General features: G+C 42.8%; 1 protein-coding gene across 1 annotated transcript in view; it reads right to left on the bottom strand.

Moving 5' to 3' along the window:
* The window catches only part of CSMD2 (CUB and Sushi multiple domains 2), a gene marked incomplete at both ends in the record, with an annotated part of 666,422 nt that overhangs the window by 31,578 nt on the left and 620,004 nt on the right, over positions 1 to 14,840 (bottom strand). Inside the window, 3 exon segments of the mRNA XM_082863599.1 lie at positions 624 to 797; positions 11,307 to 11,495; positions 14,539 to 14,712. Of these exon segments, the coding sequence (XP_082719725.1) occupies positions 624 to 797; positions 11,307 to 11,495; positions 14,539 to 14,712 (537 nt within the window).

The following is a 14,840-nucleotide window of genomic DNA, read 5'->3' as shown; positions in this document are numbered from 1 at the left end:
GAAATATGGACACGGGAGCTTTGGCAGTTCCCTACATGTGCTGTGTGGATAACATCTCTCTGCGTCCCCATAGAGATTAACAGGAAAACAAACTCATTCATAGGAAACGTCTAGGGGCTGGTGTGTTAGTGCTAAAGGGAAGAACTGTATTCACTGGGCAGTCAGGACACAGGACAAACGGGAGAGGTGGTGATACAGAAAGGGAAGCAGGCTGGGGCCCAGCAGTCCATAACAGGGAAGAAGAGAACAAAGGAGGGGGTTTGGACCTGGGCCGAACAACAGGAAGGCTTGGACTATTCCTGGGACCTCATGGTAATAAGGTCTGGACAGGACTCTGGTCATAGGGTGACCTCACAAACTGCGTCTTCACTAGTTTTGCAATCTCTTGGCTGTATGGGCTTGGCCAGCCCTGACTAAGGGCATGAAGCTGGGCTCAGACCACCAAGGGCTGAAGTCCAGTTGGGATCTCTGATAGCCGTGCTCTCTGCCTGGGAGGGATGCGATGAGGGCTCCAAAGGGCTGCTTCCCTCCCGTCCATCTGTCACACTCACACCCTCGGGAGCTCGCTCGCCTCCCAGCCAGGTGTTCCTTTGGACCCCTTTCTCCCACACCAGAGCCCATACCTGAGCAGTGGGGGAGGGAGCCAGTCCAGTGTCCGTCCAGCCCACACATTCGGGTGGCATTTCCCACTAGAGTCCGCTTGCTGGTGCAGCTGTAACGCACGACCGCCCCTGCGGTATAGTTGTCCCCGGACATCTGGGAATGGGGCGGGGAGCCCGGATGGCCACAGGACACCACTGTGGGGAAGGGCAAACATCTCAGCAACTCTGCACCAGGATGGATCATCATCACAGGACACGTGCTAGGCTTTTCATGGCGACAGGCGGAGAAGAAGAGAAGCTGGGGTATCTACTGAAGCAAACTTCCTGCTGGCACACCCACTCAGCATCAGCAGACAATGCCTACCCACCTTGCTGTCCAGTTTCCGTATCTGTGAACTGCAGAGCGATATCTGTTGTTTTAAGAGCTGAATGAGATAATACATGTGAAACTGCTCAGCACACAGTAGGGACACAGTAATATCCGTTTCTTCTCTTTCTTGCCTCTTGTGCTCACCTCTCCCTATTTCCTCACTGCCAAGGACATACCAAGAGGTCTCTGGCAGAAAGGTGGTACATATAGTATACCTATAACTACATATAAGTCAGACAGAGAAAGAAAAATATCATATGATACCGCTTATATGTGGAATCTTAAAAAATGGTACAAATGAACCTATTTACAAAACAGAAATTGAGTCACAGATGTAGAAAACAAACTTATGGTTACCAAGGGGGAAAGGAGGGGATAAACAGGGAGACTGGGACTGATATATACACACTACTCTATATAAAATCGATAACTAATAAGAACCTACTGTATAGCACAGGGAACTCTATTCGGTGCTCTGTAATGACCTACGTGGGGTGGAGTCTAGAAGACAGTGGATATATGTATATATATAACTGATTCACTTTGCTGTACACCTGAAACTAACACAACATCGTAAATCAACTATAATAAAAAATTAATTAAAAAAAGGACAAAGGGGTGATCTGTCATCCTGAGACTGTCGGCATTGGCCACAGGGTCCAGAATGAGAGCCAGTTAGAGTCCTCTCCAAAGGCATCGCACAGCTGCCCACATCAGTTGTCTCCAACTTGTCTTCTTCTGTTGCAAGTTCCCTTTCCTGAGACACCAAAGTGTAACTGTGGAAACCAGTGATGGGGTTAGAGTGCAGAGTTGAGATGTACGGGCCACGGCAGGACAGTGCTGTCGACGTCGCTGGGTTTGCCTTGCCGTTGTTCTTGCCACGGTTGATCCCAGGCTCTTTCATTTGCTCAACACATGTGTATTGAGTGCGAGGCACTGTTATATGCGTTTGGGAGAACAAAGTCCACGCTCTCATGGAGGTTATGTTCTAGTGAGGATGAGAGACCATGAATAAGAAAACAGGTAATTCTAGGGGGTGCTATGAAGGAAAATAAAGCTGCATCAGGAAAAGGGTGCTCAGGGTGGGTGAGCAGCTGATTTTGAGTAGGATGGTGATGGTCAGGGAAGAGCTCTCTGAGGCAACATTTGAGCAGTGATCTGAGTGATGTGAAAAGGCCAGCCATGTGAGATCTGGGGGAAGAGCATTCTGAGGGAAGGGACATCTAGTGGAAAAGCCCAGAGGCCGGAATGAGCCTGGGGTGTTCGCGAAACATTAAGAAAGCCAGGGTTGCTGGAATAGAAAGAACAAGGAAAGACCTGAAGGAGACATGGGTGGAGAGGTTACTGGGAGCCAGATTATGGCATAGAATTTGGACTTTATTACAAGCATGATAGGACCCCACTGGAGTGATGTGATCTGATTTACATTTTAACAAGATCATTCTGGCTACTGTGTGGAGAACATTCTAGGGCGGGGCAAGAAAAGAGGGGGCTGATGCAGTAGTTCAAGAAGAGATGATGGTGATTTGGACAGACTAAACCTTGGGGTCTGGCATGCAACTGGGAAGGATATGTACTCTGGTGGCCAAAGGGCTGTCTGTCTGTGAAGACGGCCACCACAATTCATCCTGGCACAGGCCTACCACTCTTCCCACTCCCAGATGTAGAGTCTCTTATTTCCTCCCTCCTTGAACCTGGGTTGGCCTGGGACTTGCTTTGATCAACAGAATATCGTTTTAGGAATTCTGAGCTCTGGCTTAAGAGATCCTTTAACTTCCTCTTTTTCTCTAGGAACCCAGCCTCCAAGTAAAGAAGACCACGTGTCATCCTGCTGGAGAGAGTGGCCACGTGGAGAACAGCCAGCCACGAGTCCTCAAACATGTAGGTGGGGTCATTTTGGATCCATTTTGGATCCTCCAGTCCTAACTGAACCACGCTGGGTGCAGATGAGCCAGCCCTGCTGGGACGGTTCATTTAATGTATCAACTTGACTAGGCCACAGGATGTCCAGATATTTGGTCCAACATTATTCTGTGTGTATCTGTGAGGGTTTCTGAATGAGATTAACATCCGAATTGGTAGACTAGACTGAATAAAGCAGATTGCCCTCCCCAGTGTGGGTGGGCCTCATCCAATCACATGAAGGCCTGAAGAGAACAAAAAGGTGGGGTAAGAGAGAATTCTCTCTGCCTGTCTTTGAGCTGGGACATCAATATTCTCCTGCCTTTGCACTCAGACTTGGACTGGAATTTATACCGTTGGCTCTACCCAGTTCTCAGGCCTTCAGACCCAGACTGGAACTCTGCCATCTGCTCTCCTGTGTCTCCAGCTTGTGCTCTACAGATCTGGGGCCTTTTCAGCCTCCAAAACTGTATGAGCCAATTCCTCATTATCTATCTATCTATCTATATTTGTATCTCTATCTATAAGGAATTGGCTCATATAATTTTAATATATATTATATAGTATATTTAGAAGCAGATATATAGATGGCTTATGGTTTCTATAGGTACAGATATATAGGTAAAATCATATATCTAAATCTATATAGATATAGATCTTATTACATATCTATATATACTATATATTCTATCTATCTATAAAATATATGTAAAAAATATATATATATCCTATTGGTTTTTGATTCTGTTTCTCTGGAGAACCCAGATTAATATATCTGCTAAGCTTCACCTAAATTCCTGACCTTTAGAATTGTGAGAAAACAAAAATAGATGCTATTTTAAGTTTTGAGATGGCTTACTACACAGCAGTAGGTAACTGATACAGTGAGTTCCAAGGATTACACTATCTATTCCTCAAGACAACACTTTGAGGTAGGCACTGTTTTAATCTCCACCTTCCTGATGAAGAAAATGAGGCATGGTGAGGCAGAGTAACTTCCACAAGGTCACAGGCCTGTTCAGCAGTAGAATTAGTTCTTGAAACCTGGCAGATTGACTCCAGAGGGCACACTCTCAAGCACTGTAACTGACTTCCTTCTGCAGTACTGCTTTAATACTGCTGATGAATTCTCTCATTCTGGAAGGAATGGAGTCCCCAATTATAATTTAAATGATTCTATGAGTGTTTACTAGAAATTTCTAGACTTCCAGAAATTGTCCAATTTTAACTCTGAAATGATTTTTCAAAAAAATTCTTTTTTAATGGAAATGTAACATACATATAGAAAAACACAATAACCATAAAAACAGAGCTTAATGAATTGTCACAAAGTGAATACACTACCCAGATCAAGAAAAGCATATCAGCAGTGCCTCAGAAGCCCCTTCACGCCCTCTCTCTATCACTATCTCTCTTCTTCCCTCCTCAAATTAAACTACTATCTCGACTTCATACACCATTACTTAGTTTGCCTGTTCTTGAATTTTATTTAAATGGAACCATATAGTATATATTCTTTTGTGTTGGCTTCTTTCACTCAACTTTATGTCTGTGACATTCGTCTACGCTGTATATAACAGTAGGTCATTATCATTGCTGTATACCAGGGTCAGCAAACATTTTCTTTAATTACTGTCCAGACAGTAATTATTTTAGGTTTTGAGGCTACATACAGTCTGTGTTGCATATTCTTCTGTCTCTTTTTTTTGTACAATATTTTAAAAGTATTAAAAATAAAAACTCTTCTAAGCTCAAGGGCCATACAGAAATAGGCCATAGGCTAGATTTAGCCCAGGAGCCAAAGTTTGCTGACTTCTGCTATATAGTTTACCATTTGTGTTAGTTATCTCTTCCTGTGTAACAAATTGCCCCAAAGCTTAGACAACAATAAGTGCATTACTGATCATGGTTTCTGTGGGTCAGGAATTTGGGAGTGGCTGGGCAGGTGGCTCTGACTCAGACTCCCTCATAAGTTGCAGCCAGGATGTTGACTGTGGCTGCATTCATCTGAAGGCTTGACTGGCTTCCCCCAGAGTGACTGATCCAAGAAAGCCAGGTGGAGGTGGGATAGCTCTTATAACCTAGCTTTACAAGTCACATCACTTTACACAGACCAACCCTGGTACAATGTAGGAATATGCTACATAAAGGTATGAATAGGTTGACTGTCACACCACTGTGGGAATATACCACCTTTATCATCCATTTCCTATTGATGGATGTTGGGGTTGTTTCTGGTTTTGGACTCATGAATAATGCTGATAAGAACATTTCTGTTCATGTCTATTAGTATACATATGTACACATTTATGTTGGTTACCCGTAATGATTTCTGTGACAGCAGCTGGTTGTTTTTTCTGATGTTATTATTTGGCTTTAAAATGTTTCTTTGGGGAATTTGAGGGTAGTGTTCAATTATGGTAATATCTAATAATCTCTAAAAATGTATATGCAATGCCAGAAATTATTTTTTCATTACTGGCTTGATCTAGCTACTTGGGTGTCTGTAAAATTAACAACTACAGTATACTCTCTTGTTTTATTCCCTTCCTGTGGTTTGTTCTTTTAAAGGAGGAAAAAGTCAACAATAATGATGCTTGTGACAAAAGAAAAATTAATGACAATACAATTTGCCTGCTATGGATAAGGAGAAACAAGAAAAGGACATATGATAAAAATAAAAAGAAACAACTTGCATTCATTGCATGTTTGCATAAAAATCTAGAAGGCGAAGAACAAAGACAAGGTGAATAGCTGTTGCTGCATTTCTCAATCTGTCGATATAAAAGATTAATGTTTTTAAAGTTCATGCCCATGTCCAAATGGGATCTCTTTGGATCATTCCAGTTTCTGCAGTGGCTCTCTAGCTGCTAACTATGTATTAAGCTTAAATGTGTACATAAAAATCAGCAAGATAGGTATTTAGCACTCCTAATAGTAGCAGATTTTCTTGCATTACACAGGATACACATATAACAGGGGACTGAGAAAGTATAAAATTGTAATTAAGCAAAAAACAATAATATAGGGCTTCCCTGGTGGCGCAGTGGTTGAGAGTCCGCCTGCCGATGCAGGGGACGCGGGATCGTGCCCCGGTCTGGGAAGATCCCACATGCCGTGGAGCGGCTGGGCCCGTGAGCCATGGCCGCTGAGCCTGCGCTCCGAGGCCACAGCAGTGAGAGGCCCGCGTACCATTAAAAAAAAAAAAAAAAAAGAACAATAATATAAATCAGCAATTCATGATTGGGTGCGGACTATGCTGAGTCCGATGGCAAAATGAAAAAGCCCCGCACCCTGGTTCCTAAACCATAAGTATGAGAGTTGGACTAATGGCCAGCCACCTCCAGAGCTTCCACTGTTTTTTAAAGCACTTTAGCAGGGAAGCGGCATATAACATAGATACGGATCATGCATTTTCCTTGGTCCCTGCATGTCCACACTAATTAAAGCAGTTTGCCTTCACCTGGAAGGAACAGCTGATTGACATGGTTGGGGATATGTATAGTCATCTTCAATTTGTCACAATCCTATTCACAGGTAATTGGATCTTCTAGGAGTAGAAATGCAATTAGTCCACTAAAATAATGTCATGATAACCATGAAACATCAGTGAAAATTATTTTACTGGGAGTCACCCGGGATGTAGAGACTTACAGCCAGTGGAAGTTCCTCAGGGCTGGTGTTTTTGAAATAGTCTCACCAAATCTCAGGGAAAACTTCTATGTTTTCCCCCTTCAACAAGTGAATAGGCTAATTGGATTCTGATGCTAGTATATCACTTTTATGGGAATCTTGCTGAAGTTCATATTTAGAGGAAGTAATAAACACTGCTGTCTTTGAATGGGGTCTGCTTTGGGAAAATCTACTCCAAAAAGAACTGGTCGGTCCTTTGGTTTCTGTGTCTCTAATAAAAACATAATGTGGTGGTGTCAGTGATTACTATAAGCAGAGTTTGGCACCATGTAAAACCCAAAGAGAAAAAGAAGTGACCGCTGGCTTTCTGTAGTAAAAAATACCAGCAATTGTTGAGCATTAGCCACTTTTTTTTTTTTTTTTTGAGAGAGAGAGAGAGAATGCCTAGCCTGTTTTTAGGCATTGGCTTCTACCAGACTGAGAGCTTGGTTCCTGATTCCCACAGATTAAGATCAGTCAAACAAAAGATCATAATGTAAACATAATAAAACAATGAGAAACAAGTCACCAAGAGTGAGAAGCAGCAGAAATGACAGTAGCAGAACTAGACTTGAAAAGACGCTGATATTGGAAGTGTCAGATATAGAATACATAGTAAGTATATTTAATATGTTAAATATAAAAAAAGAACACGTTTACATAGGAACAATACACTATGGAAATAATTAAGCAAATTTGAAAAACAAATATTGCCTTGATTTCTCAAATGCAAAATAAATAATTGGAAATAGGAACTCAATGAACAGTTAAACCTCAGCTTAACTAAAAAGATAATTATTGAATGGTAAAACATTCAATAATTATCTAGCTAAGAAAAATAAATCTCCATAAATTTTAAAAGACTGAAATCATACAAAGTATGTTCTCCAACCAAAATGCAATGAAACTAGAAACCAATAACAGAAGGAAATTTGGAAATATAAAATATATTGACATATATCCACAAATATATGGAAATTAAACAACACTCTCCTAAATAATCAGTAGGTCAAAGAAGAAATCAGGGGAGTGATTAGAAAATACTTGAGGTGAACAAAAACGAAAACATAGCATACCAAAACTTATGAGATACAGTGAAAGCAGTGCTCAGAGGGAAATTTATAACTGTAATTGCCTACATTAAAAAGAGGAAAGGTCTCAAACCAACAACCTAACCTTCCCCTCTAATAAATTAGGAAAAAGAAGAGCAAAGCAAATGGAAGAAAAGAAATAAAAAAGGTTAGAGCAGAGATAAATGAAATAGAAAAACAATAGAGAAAATAAACAAAATCAAAAGTTGGTCCTTTGAAGAGGTCAGAAAATTGACAAATGTTCTAGTCTGATGAGAGAGAGAGAGAGCCAGAGAGAGAGGGAGGGAGAGAGAGATAGATACGGGGGCAGAGAGAGGATTCAAATTCTAAAATCAGGAATGAAAGTGGAGACATTACTACCAACTGAGTTTACAGAAGTAAAAACTTCTGTAAGTTTTTACTTACAGAACATGAACATGAACAGTTGTATACCAATAAATTAGATAACCTAGATGAAATGGAAAAATTACTAGAAACACACAAACTACCAAAAGTGACTCAAGAAGAAATGAAATATCTGAAGAGAATTATAACAAATAAGTAGAAACAATCAATAATCAAAAAATTTTAACAAAGAAAAGCCCAGGACCAGATGAATTCTACCAAAATTTTAAAGAAGAAATAATACCAGTCTTTCTCAAACTATTCCTAAAAATAGAAGAAGAGGGACAATTGCCAACTCATTCTATGAGGCCAGCATTGTCCTGATACCAAAGCAAAAGATATCATAAGGAAATAAAACTACAGACCAATATTCCTTATGAATGCAGTTGCAAAAATCCTCAACAAAATACTAGCAAACCAAATCCAGTAGTATATTAAAATGAATTTTACCGTGACCAAGAGTGATTTGTTCCAAGAACACAAGAGTTGTTCAACATATGAAAATCAATCAATGTAATACACCATATTAATAGAATGAGGGAAAAAAAGCCCCACATGATCATCTCAATAGACGCAGAAAAATCATTTGAAAAAATCCAATACGCTTTCGTGGTAAAAATGTTCAACAAACTAGGAGTAGAAGAGAACTTCCTCAATCTGATAAAGGGAATTTGCAAAAATCCCACAGCTAACATCATACTTAATGGTGAAAGACTGAAGACTTTACTCCAAAGACTAGAAACAAGACAAGAATGTCTGTTTTGCCACTTCTATTCAACATTGTACTGAAGGTTCTAGCTGGGCAATTATGTAAGAAAAAGAAATAAAAGGCATCAGCTTGGAAAGAAAGAAGTAAAATTATGTTTTTTCACAGATGACATGATATTGGATTATGATATGACATTGGATTAAGCAGTGGTTTCTTAAATATTCCTTCAAAAGCACAAGCAACAGAAGAGAAAATAGATAACTCAGACTTCATTAAAACTCAATACTTTCATGCATCAAAGGACATCATCCAGAATTATCTTTGGGAGAAAAGTTTGCAAATTATATGCCTGATAGAGGTGTAGTATTCAGAATATATAAAGAACAGTTAAATCAAAAGATATTAAGACAAACAACCCAATTAAAAAATGCACGAAGAACTTGAATAGACATTTCTCTAAAGAAGAGATGCAAATGGCCAATAAGCACATAAAAAGATGTTCAACATCATTAGTCATTAGGGACATGCAAATCAAAACCACAATGAGATACCACTTCACACCTGCTAGAATGGCTGTAATAAAAAAGATGGACAATAACAAGTGTACATGAGGCTATGGAGAAACTGGAACCTTCATACAGTGCCCATGGGAATGTAAAATGGTGCAGCCACTTTAGAAAACAGTGAACCTTAAAAAATTAAACACAGAGTTACCATATGACCCAGCAATTTCATCCTAGGTATATATTCAAGAGAACTGACAACATATAGTCACACAAAAACTTGTACATAAGTGTTCACAGCAGCATTGCTCATAATATCCAAAAAGTGGAAACAACCCAGATGTCCATCAACTGATGAATGGATGAACAAAATGCGGTGTATCCATACAATGGAATAATATTTGGCCATAAAAAGGAATGAAGTAAACGATACATGCTACAACATGGATGAACTTTGAAAGCCTTATGCTAAGTGGAAGAAGTCAGACACAAAAGGCCACACACATAATTTCACTTATATGAAATGTCCAGAATAGGCAAAGTCACAGATGGAAAGTATGGTTACCGGGGGATAGAGTGGTGGTGGGCAATGGGAAGTGACTGCTAAAGGGTGTCCTCCTGGGGTGACGAAAACGCTCTGGAATTAGATAGTGGTGATGGTTGTATAATTTTGTGAATAGATTAAAATCACCGAATTATATACTCTAAAAGTGAATTTTCTGGTATGTGAATTATATTTCTCTACAAAAAAAAAAGGAAGAAAAATGGAAGTGGATTAAATCCTCCTAAGGAAATGATTATAGATAATATTGATGTAATGGTACATTAATTATATCAATATTAACATCAGATAAAATAAGCTTTGGGGCAAAAAATTAACATAGATAGGGTCACTTGATTATGATAAAAGCCTCATTTTACCAGAAGATACAGCAATTTGAAACCACCATGCACTCTGAATCTCAGCTGTCACCACTGTACTCAGGTGGCTGTCCATTTCCAACCCCAGATGATTTGTCAGTCATAAATGGGGCTGGATGGCCAGGTTGGGGTCCTCAAGCAAGCGAAATATGGGCAGGTGAGTAGCTGTACCAGACTCCTATCATACCTAGAGGCACAAGGGCATAACGAGATGGAGTCATCCAGACTGGGGGGCCTACAAAATATGTATGACCCACCACAGATAAGAGGACTACTGAATGGTACCAGCTCAATGCCCATCAGTCCCTCGGGACTGCATCTTCACCTCTACTACTGGGAAGAGGGGGGAGAGAGTAACCCACAGGGTTCATCATTAGCAACAAGAGAAGAGATCAGGAGCCCAGGGAATGGATTTTCTCTTCAGGATGTGTGAGGCTAGCAACCAGATGTCAGGATTCTGAGTGCCTCCCCCACCCTTTTTTTTCCCCACATGGTGTCCCCATATTTTTTCCTAATTACAGTTAAAGCAGTTATTGTTTATTGAGTAGCTACTATATACTAGACATATTGTACTAGGCACTTTTAATGGAAGTTCTCACTTAATCCTCTAATAATTCTATGGAAGAGGCATTAGCATCATTGTTACAGATGAAGAAATGGAGGATCTGAGAGGTTAATGGACTTCTTTCAAACCACACAGCATGTTTAGTGGCAGAGCCAGAATTCAAATCCAGGTCGGTCTGCCTCCAGGGTCCGTGGCATTTCTGCTTCAGTCTTTCAAGAGAAAGGGGTTCATGTGTTGTCTTTCTGGAAAAGCAAGGAGGGTGTAACATGGGAGACAGTGTCCCGCTATGCAGCCGGGACCCCTGAAGGAAGGGAACCCTGGAGGCTGAAGAGGTTGGTGGCAGCACTAGAGAGGAAAGAGAATAAGCCTGTAGCCAGGAACAGAGAGAGCGTGAGAATTGGTGTGGCAACTAACCCAACAGGGCCCAAGATGCTCTGTGACATCCGTAGAGCAGCCACAGTGACTGTCATCGTGAACACACACACACACACACACACACACACACACACAGAGGGGGCTGTTCTTTGATATGGACCATCCTGTCAGAAGGCACGGGTGATCATTGTGAGTAGATAACATCAACTTACAGAAACACTGGGGGCGGGGACGGTCCCATGTGCCATCTCCCTGGCAGCTGAGCACCGGGGTGCCCAGGAGGTAGAAGCCGTGGTTGCACTGGTAAGACACGGTGGTGCCGTAGCTGAACGTGTGCGGGCCGCTGGCGTGGATTTGACGAACGCTGTTTTCTTGGTGCCCAGGGTCTGTACAGTTGATGACTGCAATGGAACGGGATGATTAGATGTAGAGACCTGGACGTGAGGATTTTCCTACGCTTTTAAATGAGAATTCCGAAGTCCAAACAGGCACGTATTTCCAGTACAGCAAAATTTCCAGACCAAGACAGGCTACACAAAGGAGATCCTGCCTGGGAAGGTGAGCTTGTCCTTAGGCTGCTGTACTTCTCCCCTCACCTTGATCACCTGGTTAAGGGATTCATTCTTCCATGTCCAGCTAGACATCACCTCCCTGCAGAAGCCCTCCCACCTCCTCCCAGACTGGTTAACCTCTCCCTCCTCAGTGCTCCCGGTACAAACCTGGATCGCTCCATTGTGATTTGTTTGAATAAAAGAATCCCTTGAGGGCAGGGATGCCTCCTCTCTGTGAGCAGATCCCTGATACAATGTCTCCCTCAGCAAAGCTGTGGAAGCGGGGTGGGCTCTTCTGGAAACCGTTTTAACCACGTTTATGAGTATTTCAGGGGGAGATTAATCCTGGGGGATAAATTTGACTTTTAAATCCTGAAGTGTTTCCAAAGCAGCTTAACTCAAAATCGAGTGAGATTTGAGAATAATGACCATATTATTCATAACCCATGATGTGTACTTTAAAAAAAAAGTAAATAATTTATTTATTTTTGGCTGCATTGGGTCTTTGTTGCTGCGCACGGGCTTTCTCTAGTTGCGGTGAGCGGGGGCTTCTCTTGCTGCGGAGCACAGGCTCCAGGCGCGTGGGCTTCAGTAGTTGTGGCTCACGGGCTCTAGAGTGCAGGCTCAGTAGTTGTGGCTCACAGGTCCTGCTGCTCTGCGGCATGTGGGATCCTCCCGGATCAGGGCTCAAACCCATGTTTCCTGCATTGGCAGGCAGACTCCTAACCGCTGTGCCACCAGGGAAACCCGATGATCTGTACTTTTGCTTTCAAAACACTTTCACATCCATTATTTTACCTGAATCTCATATGCATCATAAGGGGGGCAGGGCCAGTACTTAAAATCTTTGATAAGCTTTTCAGGTGTGAGCTGTTTTAACTTCTGATGAACCTCTCTGAGGCTCAGAGCGGTTGGAGTCACAAAACAGGTAAGTAGCCTTTATTCATTCATGTTGTTTATCGTGATATACTGAGTGCCAAGCATTGTGCTGGGCAGTGAGGATATGACAGAGCTTACAATCTGGAGTAGGGTTTCTCTACCTTGGTACGAAGGATATCTTGGGTTGATAATTATTAATTGAGGGGGCAGTCCTGTGCATTGTAGGATGTTTAACAGCATCCCTGGCCTCTGTCCACTAGATGCCGATAGAAACCCTCCAGTTGTGACAACCAAAAATGTCTTCCGACATCTGTCCCCTGTTGGGACAGGGGAGCAGGTAAACTCATCCCCAGTTGAGAACTACTGGTCTAGAGAGAAAGGGACAAATGAACAATTATCCTGTTTGATAAGCGCTCTGAGAGGGACAGCAGAGAATGTTCCGCAAGCACAAAGCAGAGCATCTAGCCCCGTGCAGGGGGTGGAGCAGGAAAGGCTTCCCAGAAGGAGGCTCTTGATGACTGGGTAGAAATCACCCAGTCAAAGAGAGGGTGGGAGGGGACAGAGAAGAATGCAGTGGAGGAAACTGTGTCTGGTGCCCCGGGGGGTTTATGGGCACAGGGCACTGTGTGAGGACTCCGGAAGAGGTTCAGTGTGGCTGGGACCCAATGCAGAGCTGAGGCTGGGGGTGGACGAAGTGGAGAAGAGTGGGCTGGACAGGAGGCTGGGCCAGGTCTGTGGGCCCCGTTAAACCAGCAGAGGAGACTTTTATTATCTTAAGGGCAGTGGGAAGTCTCGGGAGGTGTTTTAAACATGGAGTGACTTGATCAGATTTGCATTTTAGGCAGGTCACTCTGTCAGAGTAGAGAACAGGCTGGTGGGAAGAAGGAGCAGAGGCCATCATCTCTAAGGATTTTACCCCAGCCGTCTGTTTCCAAGATCGGCCCTTGAGTACAGCACCCTGGGAAGGGGCTGGGACCGGGGGAGCTGAAGTTACAGGACAGGACCTTGTGTTGGGGAGACAGAGCACAGTTCTTGAGGAGAAGGGGGCATGGGATAACAACACCCCAAAGCATCAGTTCTCAGCTCCTTCCTGCCTAGATAGGTGATGGAAGGAAGGTCAACTCAAGGTCACGACAATTTCCCCTGTGTTCCCTAGAACCTTGTCTCACTCAAAATGGCACCTTGAAATGTTGAGAGGAATGTTATTTTAAGGTTAGCTGTGAATGTATCTTTAATGATTTTAAAACATCATTTGAAAAATTTGGTTCTTTAATATCAGTTACAAATGACATGTGACACACTGCACAGCCAATCGCCGTGCACCCCCAAACACCGCGAGGAGGAGCTGTCATCTGAGGGAGTCTCAGTCCTCACACCTTACAGCTGTGAAGACTTGATCAACCTCCAGACCAGGGCTGGCCTCGCTCACTGTTCACTCTGTCTGACTCTCCATTCAAACCTCGGCTAGCCTGCCAGGCCACTCTCAGGTGGAGGCAGACAGCTCCACTGCCCTTCATTGCTGTGAGCAGCCTTTAAAAGCCTTAGAAGCTATTTCCTAAATAGACCGAATGGGGCTGGGATATCCTCTACGCAGAGTCTGCCTCTTGAGTCCGTGGTTTCATTTCTTCCCTCCCCCTTCATCCCAACCCCTAGACTGTTGGCTTTTTACTTTTCATTTGAACCCTTGTCGGTTTTTTTTTCTTTCATCAAGAATGGGGCTCTATATGATAATGGTGAATTATTGGGTCTACGAAATGTAAACAGAAGATGGTTTTCCATTTCTAGTTTGAAAGATGAATGTCCTTTGCTCTCTTTACATAACCAGTGAAGAAATTTGACGTGGCTGTATCTAGGGGTTGAGAAAGCCCCCATTTATGGTTCTTTTCTGTCCCAAGTCTTCCCCATTTGGTCAAAGTAGCACCACAATGGAATCCACTGGCTTCCGCTTGTGGGTCACAGACCAGAGATGGCAGAGGTACTGGGGATGGGGGAGGGGAGAAGAAGGGTGACTCACTTCGGCAGGTGGGCAGCACGTCGCTCCACTGCCCGCTGGCCAGGCACTGGGACCGAGCAGCCCCCTCAGCCACATACCCAGGGTTGCAAACAAACTTGACCACATCGTTGAGGTTGAACTGGTTGCCCTGGGTGAGGCCGTTCATTGGGTTGCCTGGGTGTCCACAGGTAATCGCTGTAATCAGAACAGAAGAGAGGTAAGCCCTCCTCTTATTCCATATCCCCCAAAGTCCATCCTCTCCTCACCTGGCGTTTCTCATACCCATCAGTGAAGTTCAGCCTTAGGTCTAACTTTAGTCTCTT

This window comes from Leucopleurus acutus, assembly GCF_964270905.1.
Source record: "Leucopleurus acutus genome assembly, chromosome: 2".
In the NCBI taxonomy this organism is placed as follows: domain Eukaryota; kingdom Metazoa; phylum Chordata; class Mammalia; order Artiodactyla; family Delphinidae; genus Leucopleurus; species Leucopleurus acutus.
This window is presented reverse-complemented; position numbering and strand designations above follow the sequence as displayed.